This window comes from Theobroma cacao, chromosome 2 (genome assembly GCF_000208745.1).
Source record: "Theobroma cacao cultivar B97-61/B2 chromosome 2, Criollo_cocoa_genome_V2, whole genome shotgun sequence".
In the NCBI taxonomy this organism is placed as follows: Eukaryota; Viridiplantae; Streptophyta; class Magnoliopsida; order Malvales; family Malvaceae; genus Theobroma; species Theobroma cacao.
In genome coordinates this window covers 8763832-8777384 of record NC_030851.1, presented here as the reverse complement: position 1 = coordinate 8777384, position 13553 = coordinate 8763832, and the positions used below count along the sequence as shown (strand labels likewise).

The 13553-nt window shown below is 34.5% G+C and overlaps 1 protein-coding gene across 2 annotated transcripts; it reads right to left on the bottom strand.

Annotated features, from left to right (window-relative positions):
• LOC18608532 (zinc finger protein CONSTANS-LIKE 12) lies at positions 3909-11432 on the bottom strand. Of its 2 annotated transcripts, none has more exons than XM_018115779.1 (8): positions 10139-11432; positions 9711-9935; positions 8668-9014; positions 7888-8048; positions 6971-7045; positions 6741-6861; positions 6335-6587; positions 3909-6240 (listed from the first exon to the last, which is right to left on the bottom strand). In XM_018115779.1, the coding sequence occupies exons 1-4, from the start codon at positions 10724-10726 to the stop codon at positions 7922-7924; spliced, it is 1287 nt and encodes a 428-aa protein (XP_017971268.1). In that variant the 5' UTR covers positions 10727-11432; the 3' UTR covers positions 3909-6240; positions 6335-6587; positions 6741-6861; positions 6971-7045; positions 7888-7921. The 2 variants fall into 2 exon arrangements, with proteins under 2 accessions (XP_017971268.1, XP_017971269.1); XM_018115780.1 differs by having other exon boundaries at positions 3909-6234.

Sequence of the window (13553 nt, the reverse complement as noted above, 5' to 3'; positions counted from 1 at the left end):
TCCATGCCATGTAATTAGTGCTATTCAGCTTAGGGTTAATGATTACTGTAAAGAGGTTATCTGTGTGATGCTAAAAGTAGGGTGATTGGGGATCTGTTAATGGTGAGATTTAGGTGATTTGAGTGTTGGTCTGTGTATTAGCTTGAGTTGTGTTTTGGGTTGATTCAGCCATGATCTATTAGCTTAATGAATGATTCTTAGTGATAATCAGCTAGTGGAGCAACCTGAATGTAAGGATAAAAAATGATGAAACAGTAGCAAGAGTCCAAGGAAACGTTGCTGTCAATGGAAAATACAGATCAACAAGCAATGAAATGAACTCTGCTATTGTAAGTAAAATAGTACCTACCAGTTAGATTCCAACTCGCTCTAATACCATGACAGAAAAGACAATGAAGAAAGGAACAAGTGGCGTGATATTGAGAAGATTTCTCAGGGTTTTTATTGAATCAAAAAAAGGTCTGTATAGCTGATAAATATACAGAGCTTAAAGGTAAAGTAAGAGAAAGAAAACACTAATAATTACACTTAACCAACATAACTCAAATTTAAACAAAACTTAAAAAATGCTCCAATAAGTGAAACAATGCGTCTAGACCACTACTAATAGTCTTCCTTCTTCTATTCTAAACGGTGAGTTTTGCTTCCTTCTTGTTCTTCCTTATTTCCAAATCCTTTCTTCTTTTTATCTGGGCAAGGTCTCCTTTTATTCTAGTACTCAACTAATCAATTCTGAAGCTAAGTTTATTCTCCTCTAATTGGAGGGTTCCTCAAATCATCTTTTCCTCATCCTGCTATAATAAATATCAAAAGAGAATTAGAATGTATACATATATCGTTTCAAAACTAAATTTAAATGGTTCCATGCCACTTCATCATAGAAAATACTCTTGCAAAACATTTTCCCTCGAAAATGATTTCATTTCTTCTTTTCAAAAGAAGAGAGATTCTTAAGATATTGGGATGGAATTCTGTCTGGTGGGTGTTTTTGCATAGAAATGTGGGTGATTGGGACTTTCAGTTTCATTGGGTATACAAATGCAACTAAAAGGAAAATCATGGCAGCCCCACATTCAGTTGATATTGCTCCAATGACTAAAATTATAAAGGTAATCATATTAAAGATTCATAGGAACGGCAAATAGAGCAACTTCTTCGGTAAACTCGAATTATGACATAGCTTGACATATTAGACGGGATTATTTGGAGGGCAGGTAGCACTTGGCAGTACTCCATATATTATCTCTATTTACTATTACTCTCATGATCCTATCCTAGATACTTTATTAAGAATCTCTCCAAAAAAAGGATTTTCCCTTCGTAGAAACCCAAAAACCCATATTTTATTACTTGGGATGCCAATTGAGATAAATTCAAAATAAATATACTAAAAAAAAGAAACAAATAAATAAAGAAGCTTTATTGAGGTTCTCAAAGATGGGACAATCTGTAATTGAAAGAGACTTCTCCGAAACACAAGGTACGTAAGGAAATAATACGTGATTATCAAGACAAAGACGCGCACCACCAAAGCTGAGCTAGCGCCATGGAATTATCAAGGGGGATCAGGGCTTTAATTATTTATTTCCAACTTTTTTATCAAAAATAAAAATAAAATCCTTTTCCAATATGATAAGTTCATGAGAAAGAGAGAATTTTTTTTTTCAAATTGCTTTTTTAAGCATTATGTTTTAGGAACACATACAAGCTGCAATTTGACATTATTTCCATCATTTGAAATAATATTGGTATGGCACAAATAATGCTTACACCAAAAAATAGAACAGGGACAATTTAATAACTTTGAAAGTTTAAAATTAAATATTCAAATGAGATCTTTTTTTATTAAAATTTAAAAAATTATTAAAATTTTTAATTAAATTTATAATTTAATAAATTAATTATCACATTAAATAGAGATAATATAACAATATAATATAAACTTTAAATTAAAATAAAAAATTTACAAAGATTAAAATAATAATACATAATTGTTGAATATATATTGTAAACAGTAAATGATAGAGCAAATGAGGAAAGAAGAATTCAAAGTGAATATTAAAAATTGAATAAAAAAATATAATTGATTTTATATATAAATAAAAAATAGTTGTTGAAAATTATTAAATACATATTACCATTAATTGATTGTAAATAAAAAAAATTTAGAAAAAAAAAGCTATTGAGATCATTAAATATATATTACCATTACTTGATTGAGAATAGGAGAAATAGTTAAAAATTAATTGTATTGATGATAAAAAAAATTAAATTTATTAAGCACATAATTAAAAAAGTAATAAAATATATTATTTTATTAAATATCCTAATTTTTATATAAAAAATGAGTTAAATAGTTGAAAATTAATAAAAATGTGAAAGAGAGAGAATAAATATTTATTAAGCTTGAGAGATAGGTAAATATTTTAATAATTATTTTAATTTTTGTATATTTTTAATATATATAATTAAATATATTATTATTATAAAATTAAAAAACCTATTAAAAATTTGAGGCCTAAAGCCACCTCTTTGTGGCTTTACCCTTGAGTCGGCATTGGGATAAAACAAAATAAAATAAAATAAGTTGGAGACGATAACTTGATCCAGAAATCAACAATGATTCCTTTTTCCAACGTTTAAATGGGAAGGAAAGCATTAACCAATGATCAGGACAGGAGGCATGTGGGAGGGAACACAAAGGATAAGTTCCCACTTCCCGACCTCAGTACATGACACACACCAGCTTTCTTCTTTTTCACATTGGACAGGGCTGGCGTGTTGGAAAGGAATGGATTAGCCTCGACTGCTAGCTGTCACGTATTGCTACCACAGTTGAAAGATGTGATGATTATCTTCTTCTTCTTCTTCTTCTTCATGTTGTGTTTAGGAAAACTGGTTTGGAATTAAGAGGAATCAAACTTGACTTAATAAACCAAAATATTTAATGTCTGGTCTTTTTCCACGTTGGAAAATGAATGAGTCGTTTTACAAGAAGTAAGTCCAACTGTGAAACGACTGGTTTGGGATAGAGGGGAATAAAAGCGCAGAATAAGTTGTAAAGGAAGGATTTTGTCCATTAATTGCTGCTGCTTCTTTTTCTTCTTTTGAATTTTCAGAAATGTGTCAAGTCCACAAACTCAAAAATGGACGGCAGATAAGAGGTAGAAGCTTTCAAGTTTGAACCATACAAGTGGACTAGTGTATCAGCGCTAAACCAAACATGTGGACAAGGACAATCCTTCGTTTCCACTCCTGCCCTGCCCTCTCCACATCATATCACTCTCAAAAACACACAACACCCAATTTGCGAAAATATGCAAGTTCAATCAGCTCCAACTGTTTTGTCCTCTGCATTACCCAAGAACTGCAGATGAGATGAGCCTTCGCTGGTGGGACCTCCCCCACAAGGGAGCTTTAATTCTTGGCCATACAACAAACTTGTTTCTTTGGTAAACTAAATTGACTTGGTAACCACTCAACAACAAAAATCATGGCTCATGACATCCCTTCAGAGCATCTCATAAAGCTTGGGACTTAATCATGCTTAGCTTTTCCTGTTTTTTCAAAATTATTGCACGCACAATTCTCTCCAGTCCTCAAGTACTGTTGATTACCCGCTTTTGGTACAACTGATCGAGGCCCATCCTAAGATTCCTTGATGATTTTTTTCTGCAAGCGGGGGGGAGTGGCATTGTCAAAAGCATTTTCTCAACCACAAGTTTAAAATTTTCTTAGCTTTACTATATCACCGAACTTTCGAGGAAAAGGACAAAAGATTAAGGAAGAAACAACAGAGACAATTTTGTCATCTAGTGGCATTCATTCATGTCATGGTGCAAAATTCCATCTACATAAAAACTTGCATGCTTGTGTATAAATGCCACCAGCCTTATTATATATGGCTATTTTCTCCCAAACTTCTTAGCCATTCCATTCCCACTCTTGATCGTCAGAAAAATGTGCAAGGGTCTACAGCAAGGAAACCCATCAGGCTTTTGTCTGAAAGAGGGTGTCTCACCTAATGCAACGAGGGTTTCGGGCCTGGTGAATTGTGAGCTGTGCAGCTCCAGGGCTTCGTTATATTGCCAAGCTGATGATGCATTCCTCTGTCGGAAATGCGACAAATGGGTTCATGAAGCTAATTTCTTAGCTCTCAGGCACATCAGGTGCTTCCTATGCAATACATGTCAAAATCTAACGCAGAGATATCTCATCGGAGCTTCGCATGAGGCGATGCTACCAACGATGGTGAGTTGGTCAGAGAGAAGGCAGTGTAATTCTAACATGGAAAGAAAGCATTCAACAACGCTTAAAACACCTTTTCTTTTTCTTTGATTGTCATTTTTTTTATTATTATTATTTTTAGTTTCGCTTTTCCCTGTTATGCAACTTTTGTTTATGGGGATCTTGTCTGGTTACTCTTGAGGTGTTTCATGGTGGAAGAAGTGGAAGAAAGAGATTCCTCGATGGATGCATACACATGTAAGCTACATGGCCAAAGTCGGAGACAGGAACAACTCGAATTGCAGAAAGAAGGAGAATTGGATACAGCAAAACTGCTAGGATCATAATCTTTGATGTAATCCTCAGAATTCTGTAAACCAGATTGAGTCTACCATTAATGCGTTTTTCTTCTTTGTTCTGTACAACCTCATGATTAGCTTTCTCTTCTCTTGGAATTCCAAGCACCGGGAGAACTTTGATAGATTCTGTTATTGTTCCTTAAGTATTTTATCAAGCTTTAGGCTCTTGGAGCAGAACTGATCATCTATAAAACAATTCACTCGTTTTCACAGTTAGGAATCCAGTTTTTGGGAATAATAGCAATATGCAGTTTATTCTTTAGGATCTAATAAAGTATTTTCTTGGAAGCATGGTTATTGTAATGATCTCTTCTCTTCCTCAAATCTGTTGTCAAACAAGGAGAAAAACTAGAAAGTTTGCCCCAGAATTTGTATTATTGCTGGTGCTTATGGCTAGAGGGACTCACCTACCTACCACCAATACTATCAGGTCTAAAATAACCTGACCATTAGTCATTTAGAAAAGCCAAAAAACCATCTGTCCATATCTATTTTAAGGCCTCACTTATTTCCGTGATGATGTACTACAATTGATCTATTGCCTCAAATATTGGGAGATGCTTGTTGCAACAGCTAACCTCAGGTGATGTGTTTATGTCCTCAAATACTAGGCTAAATATAGATTACAGAACTATTCAAATTTACATGTGTGGTCCAAATTATGATCCTGAGCACTTGAGCAGAAGCAACATTTCCAACTAAGCGCTCACTGTCTATGGGGTTCCCAGTAACAATTAACGACAAAAATTGCTTTACATCACAAAGGGGATTACGGAGTGAGGGGTGGGCGCATCAGTATAAAGGTTAATGTCCCATGTGGTTCATGATTTCATCGGATGATGTCCGGTTGGTGGTCCAAATGTAGATAACTCAAGTTCCTGACAAGTTCAAATCATGAGCCATGCTTTGCTTGTGCCATCGTCTTTGTGGTGCTAAAGGGGTCATCACTATGACAACATCCATGATTGATGCTAATTGATGAAAAATGACAATTACAAAATTTTCTTAGAAACAGGCTCATGATACAAAATTTACTTTTCCCTCTTCGGCAGATGGAAGTTCTGATCATCACTTCATATCCAGACCAGGTCCTTCCTCGCCATCACAAGCAGGTCATTTTAGCCAACCGCACTAGTAGTTCCCCTTAAAGCTCTAATCTCTTTTTCATCACTTCTCTCAGACACGCTTATGTTATATATATCTTTGCTAAAAGCCATCCAGAACAAAAGAAGGGAAATTATTAACGAGGGCACTGTTACAGCATTCCACTCGCCTAAAACCACCACATCCTCTTCCTTTTCCAGGCGAAACATTTCTACTTTCTAATCATAGTAGACCTGTTAGCCAAAGCCAGCCAGCAAAAGAGGTTGTATATGGAACATCCTGATTCAAAGTACAAAAGATTTGAGGGGTTCCAAAAAGTAATGGTACATTTGTGCCCAATATGTGGTTTAATTTGATTCTTTTTGTCACAACTTCACTGTGTTTTATTTCTGCATTGGACCATTATTTGCTTCCTTCACGTACATGGTACCTTATCCTCCTTTTTTCTTCCTTCTTGTGATTTAAAGAGAGGAATAATTGCTTCTGCTGTTGACCCAGCCACTGAAGCAATCTCCATTTTTCATTTTTTTCTAGTTCATTTCATCTGCAGCTAGAAGATATAAGGCATAATAAGAATATAAAATACTCAAAATATGCAACAAATCCAAGGGATAAATGATGATTTATTTTTGTGACAGTACTACTTCTTATTTCAATTTGATGACTGTGGATCGATGCTTATTACATGGAATGGAGCTGGTGCACCATAGAATTAAGCACACATAATATAACCAAAATTGACTTGCAACAAGGATTTGTGCAACAGAGATGGAGATGGTGACGAAAGCAAGAAGAGGGTCTTAGTATTTGGGAAAGGCAAAAGAATATGCACCAAAGTTTGTCACGTCAAGGTTCTTCAACAGTTGGACATTTGGTTTTTGTGTCATTTATAATTGCCTGCATAAAAACAATCAAATAACATACTCAGTGAAGTGTATATAACTTTTTTCTTCTGTGTAAATGAAGCATCAAAAGAATCATGAAAATTTTATTAGGATGGCATGTAAGCAGTGCATTTACAGAATAATTTATTCTTAAGAGCTCCATTACCAATCATAAGGAAGTAGAACATAAGCATAATTGAGGCAGTTCATAGATCGTAAGAGATGAGATCAGTTAGCTGAAGTGTCCACAACTCAAATAATTTGAGGTAGCTACCAGCACAATAGATCTGCCATTGCACATATAAACAGGATTAAATAAAGAAGCCATATAGTCCTCATAAGAATGCAAACAAAAAGACCTGCACATGCAGAGGGAGAAAGAGAGAGAGAGAGAACCTATAGCAGCAGTAACTATAAGTTGGAATCGGTTGTTTACTGCCCCTCTCTGGAATCAAGCAAGACTAACTAAACCTGCAATAATTAGTACAATTAAGAAAGTCTAAGTTGAGCATGTGTGCAAGGAGATGGCACACTAAAAATATTCTAAGATAGGAAAATTATAAAAGTGGCATAAGTTAATGCATTTTCATCAGCTATTGTTATCAACATCTACAATCTGGCATTAAGCAAAAGAAATGATGATTTTGTCAGCTATTGAGCCATGAAATTAAAGGGTTAACACCTGAACTTTTGAAGTGCATGCAATATGCTGTGATTAATCTGTCTGTGTTCCATATTATTGCAAGTTGCCATTGTAAACTTCGCAATAAGAAAAAACATTCTACAAGATCTCCTGCTCTATCAAAAAACTTGATCTCTACAAGATATCCAATCTGAATTTCCTTTTTGCCGTTCCTTTACAAGCTACTCTTGAGAGCATTGTGGGATGACTATGCTTTTTATCTGTTTATTTCTATTTTCTTCACTCTAACATTACTGATTCTTAATTTGTTCAATGCACTATTCTACATAAGCTCTTTAACTCAGCAATTTGATCCCCTTTTAGTTCTTTGCTGCTAAAATAGGCTACAGTTTCAATGTCAATTTGCCCAACCTTAAACATATTAATGAACCATAAGACTTCAAATAAAGCTGAATCACAAAGCACCATTTACTACGGCTGACCAAAGTAATTAATATTTTGACCTCACTGAGTTTGCATATACATGCCATATCTAATTCTAAATGATAAGATGAAATTCTTTTTATATCTGCATGTTTAAAATCTTCAATGCTATCATGTCATTACAAGCAACATTATTGACAAACATTTTCAGATGAACCTTTTAATATTTTATTTGAATCTATTGTACCTTAAAGATCAGGGACATGATTTCATAATCTGGCTTAGAAGTTTCGAGCCACAAGAGGATCATAATCATATGCTTCACCTGCTTTCACAAATCTACCTTTCACACGCTTCCTAGTATCAGCCCTGGCTTTACGGGAGGCATATCTTATTTGCTTACCAAATCTAAAATGACAAAAAATGAAAAACCAGTTAGGACTTCAATTTAAGCTGAATTTGTCATATGATCGGCTCGACCATGGGAATGAATAGCATTTTAAAAGTCTTGACTGAATATCAGCAAAAAAAATTGCAAACAGCCTCCTGTAACTAAATGAGAACTGAAAGAATGCAGAGATGTTATGTTTTATAGTCACACTAATGGCTTCAATGGAGTACGTTTGTCTGCCTTTCAGTAATTAGCCATTATTTTATTTGAGGAAAAGTAAAACAGTAACCATACATACAATTGATGCTTATACAAATGATCAATATATATATAATTCGTGGATGAGATCCTATATATGATGATTTCATACGTTAAAAAGACATCTATACTGAAAATAACAGGACAATACATGAATGGCATCTCATAAGAAGTTGATCTGTTGAGTATTCAGATATTAAAACACAATGCTGCATGATTTCCGGAAGACAGGAGATACTTAGATCATCTAAAATGAGAAAACTTCATTGCTGAATGCCTTCAAACATTTTTAACCTGAAACAGGATTCCTTATAATAGTATTAACTTAAAAATAGAATGTAAACATCACATTTAAGGTAAGAGGGAAGAGAAACATACGTCCGTGTTTTCTTTTTTTCATTGTATCTCATCTTTGCTTTGTCCCTTGCTAGTGGGCAACTAGCTTCCAAATTTGATTCCCATGGGGATTCACCAGTTAGAAAAACTGGTGACAATCCACAGTCTTGAAAATCAGCGGCGCCGTTTTCCCCTGCAATGTTGGATAGTGACAGGGCTATGGTTGAAGGAATTTGACCAGCAGGATATTCTAGATTGATGTTTCTGTTACAACCACGATTCATAAGCATGCAATTGGAAGTGCCAGTCATGGCAGCCATCACACTTGCTGATCCACCAACTTGTGAGCAAGGAAAAGCCATGCAGTCCTTTTGTCCTGATGATGATGCCTGATAAGATACACAATAGCGGTTTCTCAATCATGAACTGGACAATCCACTTCAATAATGAAAAGTAGATAAAAACAAGAACATTATTAAGTTCGTAGTTGCAGGTTTGTCATTACTCCACGATATTGGCAACAGTAAGTATGCCTGATAAGTGATAAACAATAAGCACGCAACAAAGTAAAATGTCATATCAACACAATACCATCAACTATCATATCCAGTTTTGTTTCTTATGAAAGTCAATGATTAGGCCTGAGAGGTTAAAGCATCTAAGAATGGATCATGGAGCTAAGTCTTGATCCTAACAGCTATTAACTTTCATGTCCTGAACTTTTGTAAGCAATAGCTTATTCCCTTTCCTTAGCATATGTTTGTTAGTGTTTGATCTTATGGAACAGAAGATAGAACTAAAAAGTACGATTTGCATATAGAAAGTAGAAACTAAAGCAGTAAAATTAGTCCGTTGTTTCGAACAACTGCAGCAAGTGGAGGTGACTGGGGGCACAGATTGTTGGTGTTTTATTAAAGCACAAGGCTTCATGTTCCAGATCCTACCGGGGGATCATTACAGCAACATTTTATATATGTACTTATATCATAAACAGACTAGATTAGAGAAACAGGAAGAAAGCAATAGAATATATAACCCTAGATGCCTTTATAAGATATATTTAGCAATTGAATTTGGAGAAAAACCTCTAATGTATGCTCAATAGGAACATCAGATTCCGTGAGTGTAATGTTTTTCTCCATTACTAGGCCTTCTGTTCCAACATTATCAAACTGGGATCTGTTTTGACCTTGCGAACAGCCAAATATCTCATCAGCAGTTTCAAAGTTCAGTTGAACATCATTCATGTTGATACCTTCACAGAGATCATCACCATCAAGGAGTTTGAAATCTTTGAGGTCAGAACAGCCCTGCAACAAAGGAGGCAAAAAAATGAATCATGTAGTGTCTGAGATATAACAGCTCCAAAATCAAACGTTCAAGAGGAATCAGGACAAATGTGGCAGTTCACAAATTACTGCGGCATCTATCCATGACAAAATAAGAAAAGATCCTCCACACCAGTAGAACCAAGTTATTCAACCTGAATAAATTCAGAAGCAAAAAGCATTACCTTTGGGATATTCGACTCCTCTGAGAAAAGAGGTTCTTGATTTCTACAATAAGGCATGTAATTTGCATTTGTTGGAATCAGAGAAGATGGCCCCATCCAAGGCTCTAGCTTAGGACAAGGACCTGGTTCATTCAACTTGGTACCGACCAATCCAAATGCTCCCTCTGGTTCTCTTTGATTCAAACAGTTAATAACGCAATTGTCATTAGCAGGCAAAGAACCGACTGGCAAACCCGCATCAAAAGCACTGGAAGAAGAAGCATCAAGAACTGAAGACCAGATTCTTCTAAACTCAGCCAAAGAGGGACAACCTGTATAACAATTCAAGGCCTCTCGCCTATGCCTGAAACTTGAGCAACTATTGCTATTCCAATCACAAGCTTGACAGAGAGATAATTTCTCATCCAAGCATCGAACTACTGCAGGCTGAGAATTGCATTTCTCACACAGAAGTGAACGAGCATGTCTACGTGACAACAAATTTGCTGAGTGAACACATCCATCACAGCTCAAGCAAAGCCGAGCTGCATCTGATTTACAGTAAACTACTGCTCTTACCCCTCTACAAAAATCACATAGAGGTTCCATACTACCCTCCTCTGACCTTATTATCTTACCAAAATACACCTCCTAACCCTCCTTTGACCTCATTACCTGACCAAAATACTCCTCCTAACTAGTACCTCATTGCTGCTTCCATACTACCCTCTGACCTTATTACCTTACCAAAATTCAATGGCGGGAATTCGGCTTTTTTGATTTCTCAATCCTAACAAAAACTAACATTCACCATTATAAATAAAAATAAAAATTAGCAAAAACCCATCAAAACTCTCTCAATAATATGTATAAAGAACAGCTGAGTACATTGAGCCTAAGCTTTACCTCTTCAAAAAGAAGGCCGAATTCCCGCCTCAGAATCAATGTTGTTTGGATCAGCCAATGTCAAGAAACACAGAATCCATTAATGGAAGCAAACAGTGATAAGGTTGATTAAAACAAAGCAAATCTTTTCAACAGAACAACAGAAAACAGAGTGGAAAAGTGAACAGTGAAGAGCACTAAGCTTCGGTGGGTTACCGCAAGTCAGTTTTTCACAAATTTCCAGTTAGATGGGGCTGTTTATTCATCCAAGTTTGTCCTAGGTTTGCTGGGCGAGTGACACGCGGCACGATGCGAGCTTTGAGAAAGTGATACTTTTTGTTGCTATGTATCATTGTCGGGCGTGTAATATATTGCGGTCAGCCGTTTTAGTCGGGCGGTGGCAGAGATGATGAATTGGTGGAAATATTGAGGTTGGTCACAAACTGATCGCCATGTCAGCACCGGGTTTCTTGATTGACTTTTGAGGCGAGTACGTAGCCTCGTATCTGGAGATCACAAATGGACACATGGCCATTGTGGCTCAACAGCTTTTGATTTGTGGTGAGAGACAACGCTGATGTGGCTACTACTTCTGCTAATTTGTCTTTTCCCATTTAAGTGTATCGCGAGATCACAAACCGACACATGGCCATTGTGGCGGAACAGCTTTCGATTTGTGATGAAAGACAACGCTCATATAGCTACTACATGTTTGGTCTAATTTTTTTTTAATTTATTTATTTTTTAAAAATAAAAATAAAATCAAACATAATTTTTTATAAAATTTTTAAAAGAAATTATTTTTTCATAATAATAAAATTTAAAAAAAAATTTAAGAATGAGCTTTTTTTTCTCTTATTTTAAAAACACATTAATTTTTAAAAAATATCTCACTCAATTAATCTCCCTCTCATCTCCTTCCCTCTACAAATTACCATTCTTCAACGTAAATCACGATTTCTCTCTTCTCTATCTGTCTCTACAAAAACTAATAAAAAAATAAAAGACCTAACAATAGAATATCAAAATCTAAATTTTTTTTGTTCTTACAAAGATTACGAAAAAAAAAATCTAAAATTCAAAATTACATTTAAATACTATTTAAAGATTTTTTCTCTTTTTCATCAAAAAAGATTTCAATATTAAATACATCGTTTCCTCTTTTCTCTTCTTTTTTGAGAATTGAAGCATCATGGTCTAATTGTTTGTTAGATCAACAAAAATCTAATATTATTGTTACTATACAAGTTTGAAAATTATTCCTTTTTTATTGATTTATTCGATTTTAACATCTAAAATTATATACAAACTTGAAGCATTACATTATAGTTTATTAGATGATTGAAAATAGTATGAATACCCTTTATGGTAATTTTAACCGAAATTAGAGTTTCTATAATTTATTTTGTTAAACGGTTTACCAAACAGTTTTAGCTTAATTTTAAAAGCTATTATTTTTCATAAAAGCTTAATAATAGTTTTTAAGTTAACAAAAAGTTAGGTCAAACAAGCTATACTTCTGCTAACTTGTCCTTTCACATTTTAGACTACAGATTTGTTTTGATAATCGAACACTAACATGAAAAAGGACTTTTTAATGTAAAATATTTTATAAAATATTTAATATTTTTTATTATTTGAATAATTTATTAAAAATATTTTTTATTATTTGAATCATTCTATAAAAAATATTTTTCGTTATCACTAGTGGAGTTATTTGAACTTAAAAAGATAAAAAAGATTGATTATAAAGTAATAGTATTATTTGATTTTTACTAATTTAGAATAAAAAATAAATATAAAAATGAGTAAAATTAATTATAATATTTCTCAAAACATGTAACTACATATCTATACATCTATAACTATATATAAAAAGAAGCATTTATTTTATTTTTACGTCACGTGATAGTTTTGTGTCGTGTAAAGCTCTAGTTGATTGACATGTGAGCTGATTGAGTTTGGAAGCTTCCAAATATGGGTTTGGTCTTTTTAATCTTCTGCTCTAAGTAGGAGAGAGCACCGGTTGGTTGCAATCGTGCAATCGACCAAAACCGACATCGATGGTCACAGTCGGCTCAGTTATTTGGTGTTGGTTTCGAAGGTTGGTTTTAACTGCCGATTTTGAGTATTTGACGGTTCGGTCCGATTACACTTCTTCCCCACCCGAGCAACTCAAAAAACTGAGGGGGAGTTAACCTCTTTAATCCCTTTTTGTCTTCTTTAACATCTTTTCCCTTCCTCGATTTTTGTATTCACTCATCAAATCAACCCTTTTTTTTCCCTTTGAAACCCTAAAAACCTTTTTGGTTTCTTCCTTGATCCTTATCAATTGCTGTTGTTGACCTCTTGCTATCGTCACCGTCCTCCTCGTTAGTCGTCGATTATCTCTTGTAGTTGCTAACTTACTGTCATCTTCCCTTTGTTCAAGCCTCAAGGTATATTCAATGTTGAAGAATTGAGTAGTTGACAGATTCATATTTTTGTATTTTCATGGGTTTTATGATTTGTGGGGATTTTGTTGTGATTTTTTTTTTTTTGTGTATGTGAA